Genomic DNA, 13,826 nt, shown 5'->3' with positions numbered 1-13,826 from the left:
GGCTGCTCAGACACAGCTACAAACACCAAACCACCATATTGCCTCGATTAAGAGTGGAACAGGGTCAAAATAATTTTCTTCAAGAGCTCTTCTTGAGATTTTCTCGAGAGCTGTTTTTTGATATTCAGGAACTACATTTTGGTTTTCAGGGGCTCCTGTTCATTCTCACTAACTCTTTTATTAGGTGATACAGTCACGTAGCAACATTATCTCCTGTATTTGTGTTGAACATATGAGGTATTTGGATTCACACAGAAACAGAATTAGAAGAATTAATCAATATCCCCAAAAGTCATCATCCCTCTATTAAACCTAATGCCTCAACACACAAGGAAGGCGTTAATTTCAAAGTCACCGCTGTATTTAAATTGGCACAAGAATGCAACAGGCATAAGCTAGCAACAAAAACGTTTTTCTTCCAAAATAACTGACACACTCATCTACACACCATCAATCACCCTAAACATGCCTTCTGTAGACTGGTGAGGTCACAACTGTCACATTTTCATCCCATTTGCACAAAGCCGGAAGATTTTAACCAGGCAGTTACTACCCTGTTTACTGCATCTCAGATCTAAGTTTAATAATTGATCTAGCATTGATATAGATATAGCTTCAATTGCTGTTTGCAGAAGAAAGTTCCAAACTTTTACACCCTTTGTGTGTAGATTTGTTTTCTAATTTCACTCATGGAAGCTTGGGTTCTAATTTTTAGATTTTGCTTTCTAGTCCTAGACTCCCCTAAATTAATTGATCACTTATCCCATTACACGTCCTTCATTGCAACAGTGATTACACTTCTGATGTATTTCATTAACTGTAAAGCACTTTGGGAATTCCTAAGGTTGTTCATTACTGTCATTACTAGGATATGAAAAATAGTTGCATGTTTGTCTCTAACAGTCGCTGCACCTCAAGTAATTCACAGTATGTCAAACACTTTGAGATGTGATAACACATAAATGAAAAACTTTATGAAATAAAACTGTTCAGTATTAAATTAACCAATTAACAGAGTGTTCATTACAATAGTACCCGCTACATTTTTCCCCCAAACAGTACTCCTAAACCAATGCAGCCTTAAGCTAGAGACACCAACATACAACTGCAAGAAATTAATTACTTCAGTGACTTCAGGCTTTCCTGGCTCCCAGTTAGCTGAGTATTCCTTTGTTGACAGGTTTAAAACTGTTCTTTCAAGATTAGTTAATGTGAAAAAGTTGTTGGCTACTCAACAGTTTCTTATTAACCCACAATTACTTACTTTTTCCAGATATATGTGTTAACTCTCTGCCTTGTCAAAGCAAAAATAGAAGACTCCGATTCTGTAGAATGACTATTCTTTGATTGGTAAAAAAAATAAAGTTTTTGTAACTGGAAATAAAGACTAGAAATCTATGCCATTATTCTGCTTAAGAGTTGTGCAGTGTACCAATGGGTAAAACAACAAAAACTACATTTTCAGAACAAGTTCATAGAGAAAGGGGAAAGTGGGACAGTTTGGTATAGGCTACATCCAGATATGGACCACAGCCACTCTTTTGAGGTAACTGACATGTGTTCAAGAAAAACAGTCTCATCTAAAGCAGCAGAAAGAATTTCAGAGGAACACATTCCCCATTTGTAATTGTGGAATTTCAGGGTGCATGTGTCAGTCTCAAAGGCTGATCATGACCTTTGACTCGGTAGCAGTGAGCTTGATTTCAACTTTGCCTGTTGAATGCTGCTCATGATCTGTGCAGACAAAAGTCGGTCTTCCTCGGGCTGTGGAAAAAAATCACCAAAACACAGCTGGAGAAACATTAAATCAAATGTAGTTAAACAAACCCTTCCTCTTCCTTTAGCATTTGCTTTCCTACCTGATTCAACTGAACTCTTTCTCTCTAACCAGACTCCCTCACAGTCTCTATCTCCCTTGCAATTTCTCCCTTGCAGCCTCTCTCCCTCACAGGGTGATGTGCTGCTACCCACTTTCCCACTGCTCCTCTAATCACAGGCTCTCTCCTGTGTTTGCTGCTGATAAGTTCAATGCCTATCAGCAGCAAATATGGGAGGGAACCAGCCTGTGATTGGAGAAGCAGCTTCACAAAGAATCTGTCACTCCTAAATATGGGGGGCAATTTTTCTCTCATTGGTTGCCCCCATGATTGAACTTTCCCAGGCTTTTTGGGGTCTTTCAAAAGCAAATTCACCTGCTGCCGCTGTGTATTTTGTACCATGGTGCGGAGGACTTAATTGGTATCTGCTCATGTCAGGTTGTTACTAGCAGCTCCAAGATATCGCAATCCTACCCGTCGCTACTAGCCAATTGCCAAAAGGCTTGTGGAAATTTGCCATCCTTAAAAGAGCATGTGTGTAATGTTTCTTTAGGCTGTGAGGCCTGTTGTACAGCAGGTCCTACACTGTCTTGATGGGGCGCTGCTTGGTTATAATGATCAGACAAGCCTGTTAATTTAGGACAAGGCCCTGCTACATCATTTCATCCCTCTTCTCAGCCATCAGCTTATCCACCTTGTAGGATTTTGTTGCGGTAGGACTTATTCAATGAAAGCCCTTGCTCACCATGTCACGGGGTACTGTAAAGTAGCTTTATGAGGGCTTGGAATGATGGAGAGGCACCACCTTCTACCTCACCGCACCCTAAGCAACCTGCCACTGTGGACCATGACTGTTTATTTGTCAGGAAAAAAGTCCTGCTTATTTTGCAGCTAGCCTCCATATCTGGAGGCTCTTCACCAACACAGTTGGTAGCTACAGGTTGCCCCAACCAATCTAGAAGTAGACTTGAAGACACACAACTGTCACTACCATTCTGTGTTCATCTCTCAAACTCTCACTCATGAACTAAGTGCTACTGTGGGAGATTTTATTGATAGGCTGTGGTTCCTTCCCCTTTTACAGAAGATACCCCATCATATTATATTTTTCCATCACTTGCCTCTTCCACATTGCCATGCTGACTGTAAATTCAAGTTGGTCATGTTGAGTATTTACTAAGGAAAGATTTTAGCCTGGATTTTGGAGGCAGCAGCAGAGCAAGGACACTCAATGCAACACAAGCAATGCAGTGCGACAGACCTCAACTTCAGAATTTCCATGTTAATCTGTGCTTGCACTAAACCCTGACGTTGCGACCAGATTCAGAGGAATAATGATGGTGAACACTGACAGTTTGATGTCAAAAACCCTGCAAATTCCAGGCCTTTATTGTCCCTCCTCTCATTAAGTTGCTTGCAATCACAGGTGAGATAGTAAAATATCTGTAGTTACAAGCCAATGCAATAACATGCCACATATTAGGCAGAGTAGATAATGGATTAGTGCTAGAGTCATGGTTTAAAGACATATCATAGAAAAATTACAGGCATTTCTTTTCTTTGTGAACTGTTCCCGACTGATGCTTGGAGAGCCCTGAAATCAGGCTGTCTCCCACCTTCTCATAATAAGGGGAGAAAAAGAAAAATATCTTGAGCTAAACTTTTGCAGTTTCATTTTCTTCATTGGACATCCTGAAGCTGAAGGGTGTGCTGCAGGCAAGCGTCTAGACATGAAATAGTATGACAACTTCTTTATTAAGCATAAACTTTTATTTAAAACTACATGCTGCTATTACAATATATGTTTCCATATGCGAAACAAATTTCAAAATAAAATTTAAACTTGGAGTTACAGGTACATAATAGCCATTTAGAACATTTTAGTATTTTTCAATTATCACACACCAGTTTCCTTGATCATAATAACTTTGCACGATCCTAATATTAGATATACTTCTACATATGTTTTCTAATTCTCCATCAGAGAAAACATGATAGTAGCGATGGAAAACTGCAAGTTCTTTGGGCCCAGTAGGTGGCAGTGGTGAGACACTATCAGCTTTAACTCCAGCTTTCAAATGCCAAGGAACAAGCAGATCCTGAGACTCAAAGGAGGTTCTATTTGTATGAACAGGCAGCTTTGCACTGTTTTGTTTATTTACTGTGTCTTCATCAACATCTGCCAACTGATTGAAACAAACCAAGTCCACTTTATCGCCTTCTTGGTCTTCATCCACTATTGGCACTGTGGTGCAATTTTCTCGTGTTTTGATTGTTTTTTCTTTTTTTTCCATGAGGTATTTAGATTTTACTTTGTTACGTTCCTGCTCCATTGCCCAAACATAAATAAGTGCCTTGCCTCCTGGTCGTAGAAGTCTCGCAATCTCTTTGATGGCTGACAGCCTTCTTCCCTATGATAAAAAATATTCACTGAACAAAACCTAATGCAAAATGGAGCAACATATTTTATACATACTTCAGTGAACAGTTTACAACGGAACATGATGTCGACAAATGCTTCAGTACAATAAGTCTATTATTCACCCACATCCCCATTTAGATCCCGTCATACAAGGTACCATTCCTCAGATAAAGGTTTGGCAGATGTTGGTACACGTCATAAGATGGTCAAGTTTTAAAGTGTTTCCATTAAAGTGAAATAGAATGTCCAGAGTAGGGCAATGGTGAGATCACACTAATTCTGCCAGGAGGCAAGCCCATGTGATTTGGTTATCATGGGGATAGAGTCCTAGGCTGAAAACTATGGAAAGTCAAGTGTAAGTTTTCACACATTGACACAAAAGAGCGACAGCCAGTTTTTCTGGACACAGAGACCTCAGAGAGGGAGGCAGAAACAGCTGCTGCTGTGAAAAACAGAGGAAAAAGACCATTTTGGGTCAGCCACCAAGCAGGGTGTCAATGTGAACTGATTCTTTGTTCGAAAAGACGAGGCTTGTGGAGAGTTAAAGACCAAGGAGTCGCTGGAAGGTACGTGCTGCTGCAAGCCAGTTTGAGGATATTCGAAATACTGAGTGAAACGACTTTCAAAGGACACTGGAAGACTCGGCCTGGTGTGGCTGGGAGAATGAACCTGCTGAAAATCCAGGAGGAGTGTGGGACTTAATCTTCAAGGCTACACATACACTGGGAGCGTCGTATAACGTACAAACAGGTCATAAAGTACTGGTTGTGTTAGTTAGTTAAATGGGGAAGTACCTTTATATAGTTTGGTACATTAGTTACCCATTAAATAATGTTTACTCAATCTACTCAACCTTCTCAAGGCCAATTAGGGATGGGCAATCTAAAATTTTAAGACATGAAATCTTTTTGTGCGAATCTTTGCATCAGTCGCTAGGAATATCTCTTTTTAAAAGTTATTGGTCTCCATGAGGTTCACAACACAGGCAATTTACTGTTAAAAAGGTGTACAGGAGCTTTTTGACTTCACACTTATCCATTTTGTCATATGCATGAATTTGATATTAATTCAGAATTAGGTAGCTTCTCTTTTAAAAAAACTACTAAATAGATACAGAATAAGTGAATGGAAAAGGACTAATAAATTGAGCAAGTTATGAAATTCTTCCTTATGAGTGAAATGACTCGGTCCTCTATGGTTCACAATTATCAAGTCTGTATCAAAAGCAATGGGCCAAAACTTTCAGTCTCCAGGCTGTCAGAGACCAGACGTACGATTGAGATGCACATTGGAACTCTGGAAGTCCTGGCATGTGGAGCACCCTGGCAATTGCCTGGGAAGTTTTAAGTTCTGATAGGCAATTCCCTTGCTCCCATGGGCCCTCCCGCCGACTTGAGTTGGAGTTAGAGATTGGGACTGATCCGATGTACTTACCTGACTAACCCTGACCCTCCTTCCCAACTACCCTCTCCACACTCCCCAAACACCCCCACCCTCCCTCATTCACACACCACCTCTCACTACACACTCGTGCAAACTGTTCCTGTACAGTTACAACACAGGTACCTATCCAGCAATGTGGAAAATTGTCCAGGTATGCCCAGTACATAAAAAGCAGGTTAAATCAAACCTGGCCAATTACCGCCCCATCAGTTCATATTAGCAAAGTGATGGAAGGTGTCACCAACAGTGCTATCAAGCAGCACTTCCTCAGGGTAGTGTCCTTGGACCAACCATCTTCAGCTGCTCCATCAATGATCTTCCTTCCATCATAAGGTCAGAAGTGGGGATGTTCGCTGATGATTGCACCATATTCAGCACCATTCGCGACTCCTGAGAAACTGAGGCAGTACATGTCCAAATGCAGTGAGACCTGGACAATATTCAAGCTTGGTCTAACAAGCAGCAAGTAACATTTGCGCCACACAAGTGCCAGGCAATGACCATCTCCATCAAGACAAATCTAACCATTGCCCCGAGACATTGAATGGCATTACAATCACTGAATCCCCCACTATCAACTTCCTGGGGCGGGGTTACCATTGACCAGAAACTGAACTGGACTAGCCATATATATACTGTGGCTACAACAGCAAGTTAGGGCCTAGGAATCCTGCAGCAAGTAACTCACTGCCCGACTCCCCAAAGCCTGTCCACCATCTACAAGGCACAAGTCAGGAGTGTGATGGAATACCCTCCACCTGCCCGGATGAGTGCAGCTCCAACAACACTCAAGAAACTTGACATCATCCCGGACAAAGCAGCCCACTTGATTGGCAACACATCCACAAACATTCACTGCCTCCACCACTGATGCACAGTGGCAGCATCTACAAGATGCACTGCAGCAACTCACCAAGGCTCCTTGGACAGCAGCTTCCTAACCCATGACCAATGCTATCTCGAAGGACGAGGGCAGCAGACACATGGGAACACCCTCACCTGAAAGTTTCCCTCCAAGTCACTCATCATCCTGACTTGGAAATATATCGCTGTTCCTTCACTGTCGCTGGGTCAAAATCCTGGAGCTCCCTCCCTAACAGCACTGTGGGTGTACCGGCACCACATGGACTGCAGCAGTTCAAGAAGGCATCTGACCACCACCTTCTCAAGGTCAATTAGGGATGGGTAATAAATGCTGGCCTAGCCAGTGAGGCCCACATCCCATGCACGAAGAAAAAAAACACATTCATATTCACTCACTTCTTTCTCCTTAGGCAGTCCCTCGAGATTGAGGATAACTTTCTTCCACTCCAGGGTTGTGGGTCCTGAGGTGACTAAAAAGTCAAATGCTGGATCCACATACTCTGCTACAGGCAGGGCAGGTAGTGTTTGATGGGATGGGTGGGATGCTCGGATTTTGGTACACTCTTTCTGTGGTTTGTGCTTGGCCTCCACCTGGGCCTGTCAGACTTTCAAAATGGCTGGTACCTTCACTGATGCTTCTCCAGTTTGTTCAAGCAAGAGATTCCCACATATTGTTGGGAATGTTGCATCTTTTTCAGGGAGGCTTTGAGGATGACCCCGAAGCGTTTCCTCTGCCCTCCTGGTAACTGTTTGCTGTGACAAAGCTTGGAGTAGAGAGCTAGTTTTGGGAGTCGTGCCAGCCATGCAGACGATGTGGCCCGCCCAATGTAGCTGATTAGCCATATCAGTGCCTCAATACTGGGGATTTTGGCCTGAGAGAGGACACTGATATTGGAGCGCCTATCCTGCCATTAAATTTGCAGCATTTTGCAGAGGCATCGCTGGTGGTATTTCTCCAGGGATCTACAATGCCTGCTGTACATTGTTCATGTCTCTGACACATACAGGAGGGCAGGTAGCACTCCAGCCCCATGAGCTTGGCCAGATTTCAGGTCTTTGACATCAAATGCTCTTTTCCTTAGTTGGCTGAAGGCTGCGCTGGCACACTGAGGCGATGTTGAGTTTCATCATCGATGTCTGTCCTCGCTGAGAGGAGGCTCTCGAGGTATAAGAAATGATCCGCGTTGTCCAATGGTTTGCCGTAGAGCTTGATAGTCGGTGGGGGGGGGGGGGGGGGGTATTGTTGTGCACTGGGAGCAGGCTGGTAGAGGAACTTTGTCTTCCAGATGTTTCGCCTAAGGTCTTTCTTTCATATGCCTCCGTGAATGCGTCATTTACTCACAAGCACTCATAGGAATATAGGAGCAGGAATAGGCTATTCGACCTCTCGAGTCTGCTCTGCCATTCAGCAATATCATGGCTGATCTACCTCAAAGCCATTTTCAAGCACTATCTCCATATCCCTTGATATCTTTAGTAACTAGAAATCTATCGATCTCTGTCTTGAACATACTCAATGACTGAACCTCCACAGCCCTCTGGGATAGAGGATTACAAAGATTCACCACCCTCTGAATGAAGAGATTCCTCCTCATCTTGGTCCTAAATGGCTTACCCCTTATTCTGAGACTGTGTCCCCTGGTTCTAGACGCCCCCCAGCCAGGGTAAAAATACTTCCTGCATCTACCCTGTCGAGCCCTGTAAGAATTTTGTATGTCTCAATGAGGTCATGCCTGACAAATCTGTTAGAATTCTTTGAGGAGGTGACGAGCAGCTTAGACTAAGGAGAGCCAATGGATGTTACCTACTTGGACTTCCAGAAGGCCTTTGACAAGGTGCCGCACAGGAGGCTGCTCAGTAATATAAGAGCCCATGGTGTTAGAGGCAAGGTACTAGCATGGATAGAAGATTGGCCGTCTGACAGGAGGCAGAGTGGGGATAAGGGGGACCTTCTCAGGATGGCGGCCGGTGACTAGTGGAGTTCCGCAAGGGTCAGTGTTGTACCACCACTTTTCACTTTATACATTAATGATCTAGATGAAGGAACTGAGGGCATTCTGGCTAGGTTTGCAGATGATACAAAGATAGGTGGAGGGACAGGTAGTATTGAGGAGGCAGGGAGGCTGCAGAAGGATTTAGACAGGTTAGGAGAATGGGCAAAGAAGTGGCAGATGGAATACAACGTGGGGAAGTGTGAGGTCATGCACTTTGGTACGAGAATAGAGGCATAGACTATTTTCTAAATGGGGAGAGAATTCAGAAATCTGGAGTGCAAAGGGACTTGGGAGTCCTAGTCCAGGATTCTCTTAAAGCTAACTTGCAGGTTGAGTCGGTAGTTAGGAAGGCAAATGCAGTGTTGGCATTTATTTCGAGGACTGGAATATAAAAGCAGGGATGTGCTGCTGAGGCTTTATAAGGCTCTGGTCAGACCACATTTAGAATATTGTGAGCAATTTTGGGCACCATATCTCAGGAAGGATGTGCTGGCCCTGGAGAGGGTCCAGAAGAGGTTCACGAGAATGATCCCAGGAATGAAAGGCTTAACATATGAGGAACGTTTGAGGACTCTGGGTCTATACTCCATGGAGTTTAGAAGGATGAGGGGGGATCTGATTGAAACTTACAGAATACTGAAAGGCCTGGATAGAATGGACGTGGGGAAGATGTTTATTAGTAGGAGAGACTAGGACCTGAGGGCACAGCCTCAGAGTAAAGGGAAGACCTTTTAGAACAGAGATGAGGAGAAACTTCTTTAGCCAGAAAGTGGTGAATCTATGGAATTCATTGACACAGAAGACTGTGGAGGCCAGGTCATTGAGTGTATTTAGGATGGAGATAGATAGGTTCTTGATTGGTAAGGGGATCAAAGGTTACGGGGAGAAGGCGGGAGAATGGGGTTGAGAAACTTATCAGCCACGATTGAATGACAGAGCAGACTCAATGGGCCGAATGGCCTAACTTCTGCTCCTATGTCTTATGGTCTTAGCTCTCATTCTTCTAAACTCTAGAGAGTACAGGCCTAGTCTCCTCAATATCTCCTAATAGGACAAACCAGCCCAGGAAGCACAGCCCAGGAAGCAGCCTGGTGAACTTTTGTTGCACACCCTCAATGGCAAGTAGATTCTTCCTTAGGCAAGACCACCAAAACTGAACTCAATGCTCCGGGTGTGATCTCACCAAGGCTCTATATGATTGCAGCAACACCTTTTTACTCCTGTACTCAAATGTTCTTGCAATAAAGGCCAGCATACTGTTTGCCCAATTGCTTGTTGCACCTGTATGTTAGCTTTCAGTGACTTGTGAACAAGGGCACCCAGGTCCCTTTGGAAAGCAACACTTCCCAATCGATTTTAAAAATTCTATATTTCTGTTTTTCCTACCAAAGTGGATAACTTCACATTTTTCCACATTATATTCCATCTGCCATGTTCTGCCCACTCACTTCACCTGTCTAAATCCCCTTGAAGCCTCTTTGTACCCCCCTCACAACTCTCACTCCCACCAAGTTTTGTGTCATCAGCAAACTTAGAAATATTACATTTTGTCCCCACATCCAAATCATTGATATAGACTGTGAATAGCTGGACCCAAGCATTGGTCCTTGTGGCACCCCATTAGTCAGAACCTGCCAACCCAAGAATGATCTGTTTATTCCTACTCTGTTTTCTGTCCGTTAACCAATCCTCAATCCTTGCAAGTATATTACCCTTAATCTCATTCTGATCACTAACTTCTTGCATGGGACCTTATCGAAAGCCTTCTGAAAATCCAAATATACTACATATACCCCTTATCTATTCTGCTAGTTGTATCCTTAAATAACTCCAACAGGTTAATCAAACATGATTTCCCTTCTATAAATCTATGTTGACTCTACCCAATCCTGCCATTAGTTTCTAAGCATCCAGTTATCACATCCTTTATAATAAACTCTAACATTTTCCCTACTACTGATGTAAGGATAACACGTCTGTAGTTCCCCATTTTCTCTCTCCCTCCTTTCTTAAATAGGAGGGCTACATTTTCTACTTTCCAATCTGCAGGTACCATTCCAGAATCTATAGAATTTTGGGAGATGACCACCAACGCATCCACTATCTCTACAGCCGCCTCTTTCAACACTCTGAGATGGAGATCATCAGGTCCAGGGGATTTATCAACTTTCAGTTCCCTTAATTTCTCCAGTACTACTTTTTTTTTTACCAATACTACTTTCTTTCAGATTCATTTACTCACATTCATTCACTCACTAACATTCAGACTGAACACTTAAACTTACCACATGGCAGCTAATGCTGTAAAAAGGGGGAATGTCTTGTCTTCCCCTGACTCTACCACGATCTGATGGAGCTCTCAGCTGCACTCCACATTTCTGGGACAGCTGGGTTCAGAAGAACCTGGTAGAAATGTGGAGCAGCGTCTGGTCAGGGAAATTTCCAGACACAGTGGCAATCCGATGATGACTGTCGCTCCTTGGACGATCCGGGCCATTATCCCAGATAGCAAAGCAAATACAATTTTGATGAAGTTTTGACAAAGGTTCCAAAATGTTAACTTGTCCCATTTCTGTGTTTCTATCAATTTCTGTTATTATTCAACAATACCTAGGTCAATGAAATGGGCTTAGAGTAAGCGTTTGAAGGAGGAAGGAAAAAGTGCAAGGGTTTGGACAGGGAGTTAGAGAGAAAAGTGCCAATATGGCTGAAAGGTTCGTGATCAATGGTTGAACAGAGAAAGGGAATATTTAAGAGGTCAGAGGACCAGGGAAAATAGGTAGGAAAGAAATTAGGGATTCAAGAAACAGGAAATTTTGAGAGATAAGCATGGAGCCAAGAAGTAACAAGATACTCAAAGGACTATGAAGGGAATGGTGGCAGGTTGAAGGGCAAGAGGGGGACGATAGTTGGAGTGGAGAGATGGGTGAACATTGACCGTTTGAGGATGGTGGTGGCTATTTTGAACTGAGGTGGTACACTAAAGAGCAAATGGGAGTCATTTACAATCTCAGGAAGCACTAGGTCAGGTGTGAGTTTCACGGAAGAGATGAGCTAAAATGTAAGTAGGGGAAATGGGAAAGAAACTGCAGAATAACAGATTTTAAAGAGCATGGGGTTTCTATAATATATATATATATATATATATATATATTATATATATAAAAAAGTGGTATCAATCTATTTGAAGATTGGCACAAGCCTGTCTACAATATTTCCTTCCTTCACCATCATCTGCACTGATCAATAAATGCAATAAATATTCACCATGGTTAGGGGGTTGCTATCAATAACTCTTTCCCAAATTGCTTTCTCTTTCAACAGCAATCATCATAAACACACAGACTTACAGCATGCAACTTATCTCTCAAATCTTTCTCTAGAATAGGCTGGCTTCACCTCAACAATATCCTTCGTGACAGGTAAATTAGAAAAGATAAAACTCTTCTGAGCAAAACTGATGCAGTTTTTACATCATATGACTAATTTCTCACAATTATAGTGACTACTCAGCAAAGTTATCACATGATTTGAATTTATCACATTTTAAATTGGAACAGAAGACAGATATGGTGGCTTTTATCTTAGGTAGTTATTGTATAAAGAAAAAAAACTAAAGCTATTACTTTAGCAAATATTCACTGGTTCAAACTAAGAAAGTACAAAATAAAATATGGAACATGTTACAATTCTCAGTAAATTCCCAAAGATAAAGTTTGAATTTACCTCTGTTGAAAAGTGATGAACAACTGCTATAGATATACAGGCATCACAAACACCACTCCTCATGGGCACAAGCAAGCCATCACAGATGAAGACCTCAAATTCTCTCTCTCTGCAAATATGAGCAAGATTTTTGCTATGATCACACCCCACCTGTTAAATGAAAACATAAGAAAATGCTGCAATGGAACTTTTTGAAAATATGAATTACACAATCACACATCAACTATTAACAAGTTGCCATCCATCAACTCAGCAAACCAAGTATCGAGCTATGATGAAAAATATCAGCCAGGAGCATTTACTTTGTTTCTCTCTCCACAGATGCTGCCAGGCCTGCTGAGTATTTCTGGCATTTCTATTTTATTTCAGGTTTTCAGCCTCTGCAGTATTTTGCTTTTACATTTATTGGGTAGTTTGACATTCAGATTAAAGCTTCTGAGAGAATATTAAGCACATAAATAAGATTTTAGGTCACTGAGGTCACACAAAGAAAACTCATTCTTATTTAAATGCATTAAATTATATTGATATTATTTATATTAAACTATATTTATATTAAATGCATTAAATATTATGACAATTCAGTTTTATTACATTATTATTTATGCCTTTCCTTCCATCATGAGGTTAGAAATGTGGATTTTCGCTGATGAAGAATGTTCAGTACCATTTGTTACTCTTCAGATTCTGAAGCAGTTCATGCCCATATGCAGAAAAACCTAGACATCATCAGGACTTGGGCTTTTAACTGGCAAGCAACATTCATGCCATGCAATGGCCACTTCCAACAAGGGAGAATCTAACCGTTTCCCTTGACATTCAATGGTATTAGCATCGCTGAATTCTCCACTATGAACATCCTGGGGGTTACTGTTAACCATGCACTGAACTGGGTCAGCCATATAAATATGGTGGCTGTAAGAGCAGGTCAGAGACTGGGAACTCTGAGGCAAGTAACTCACCTCCTGACTCCCCAGAGCCTGTCCACCATCTACAAGGCGCAAGTCAGGAGTGTGATGGAATACTTTCCACTTTCTTGGATGAGTGTAGTTGCAACAGCACTCAAGAAGCTCGACAACATCCAAGACAAAGCAGGCCACTTAACTGGCACCCCATCTACCACCTTCAATATCCACTTCCTCCACCATTGACGCACAGTGGCAGCAGTGCGCACCATCTACAAGAGGCACTGCAGTAACACACCAAGTCTTCTTCAACAGCATCTTCCAAACCTCCGCCCTCTATCACCTAGAAGGCAAGGGCAGCAGATGCATGGGAACATCACCACATGCAAATTCCCCTCCAAGTCGCACACCATCCTGACTTGGAACTATATCGCCATTCCTTCACTATCACTGGATCAAAATCCTGGAATTCCCTTGCTAACAGCGCTGTGAGTGTTCCTACACCAAATGGACTTCTGCAGTTCGAGATGGTGGATTGTCACCACCTTCTCAAGGCCATTTAGGGATAGACAACAAATGCTGGCCTTGCAGGAACATCCACATTCATGAAAGAATGAAAAAAATACTTGCAGAGCTCAGTGATATTAGCTATGAG

General features: G+C 42.4%; 1 protein-coding gene across 1 annotated transcript in view; it reads right to left on the bottom strand.

Moving 5' to 3' along the window:
* Window positions 1-3,565: 3,565 nt before the first annotated feature.
* alkbh8 (alkB homolog 8, tRNA methyltransferase) overlaps window positions 3,566-13,826 on the bottom strand; it is a 78,130-nt gene continuing 67,869 nt past the window's right edge. Inside the window, exons 10-11 of the mRNA XM_078545518.1 lie at window positions 12,267-12,416; window positions 3,566-4,228 (exon numbers count right to left, since the gene is read on the bottom strand). Of these exons, the coding sequence (XP_078401644.1) occupies window positions 3,698-4,228; window positions 12,267-12,416 (681 nt within the window). The 3' untranslated portion in view covers window positions 3,566-3,697. The remainder of the gene's footprint in view (window positions 4,229-12,266; window positions 12,417-13,826) is intronic.

The sequence above is a fragment of the Cetorhinus maximus genome, chromosome 7 (genome assembly GCF_964194155.1).
Source record: "Cetorhinus maximus chromosome 7, sCetMax3.hap1.1, whole genome shotgun sequence".
Lineage (NCBI taxonomy): Eukaryota > Metazoa > Chordata > Chondrichthyes > Lamniformes > Cetorhinidae > Cetorhinus > Cetorhinus maximus.
Note: the sequence above shows the minus strand (reverse complement) of the source record. Positions and strands in the feature narration are given on the sequence as shown.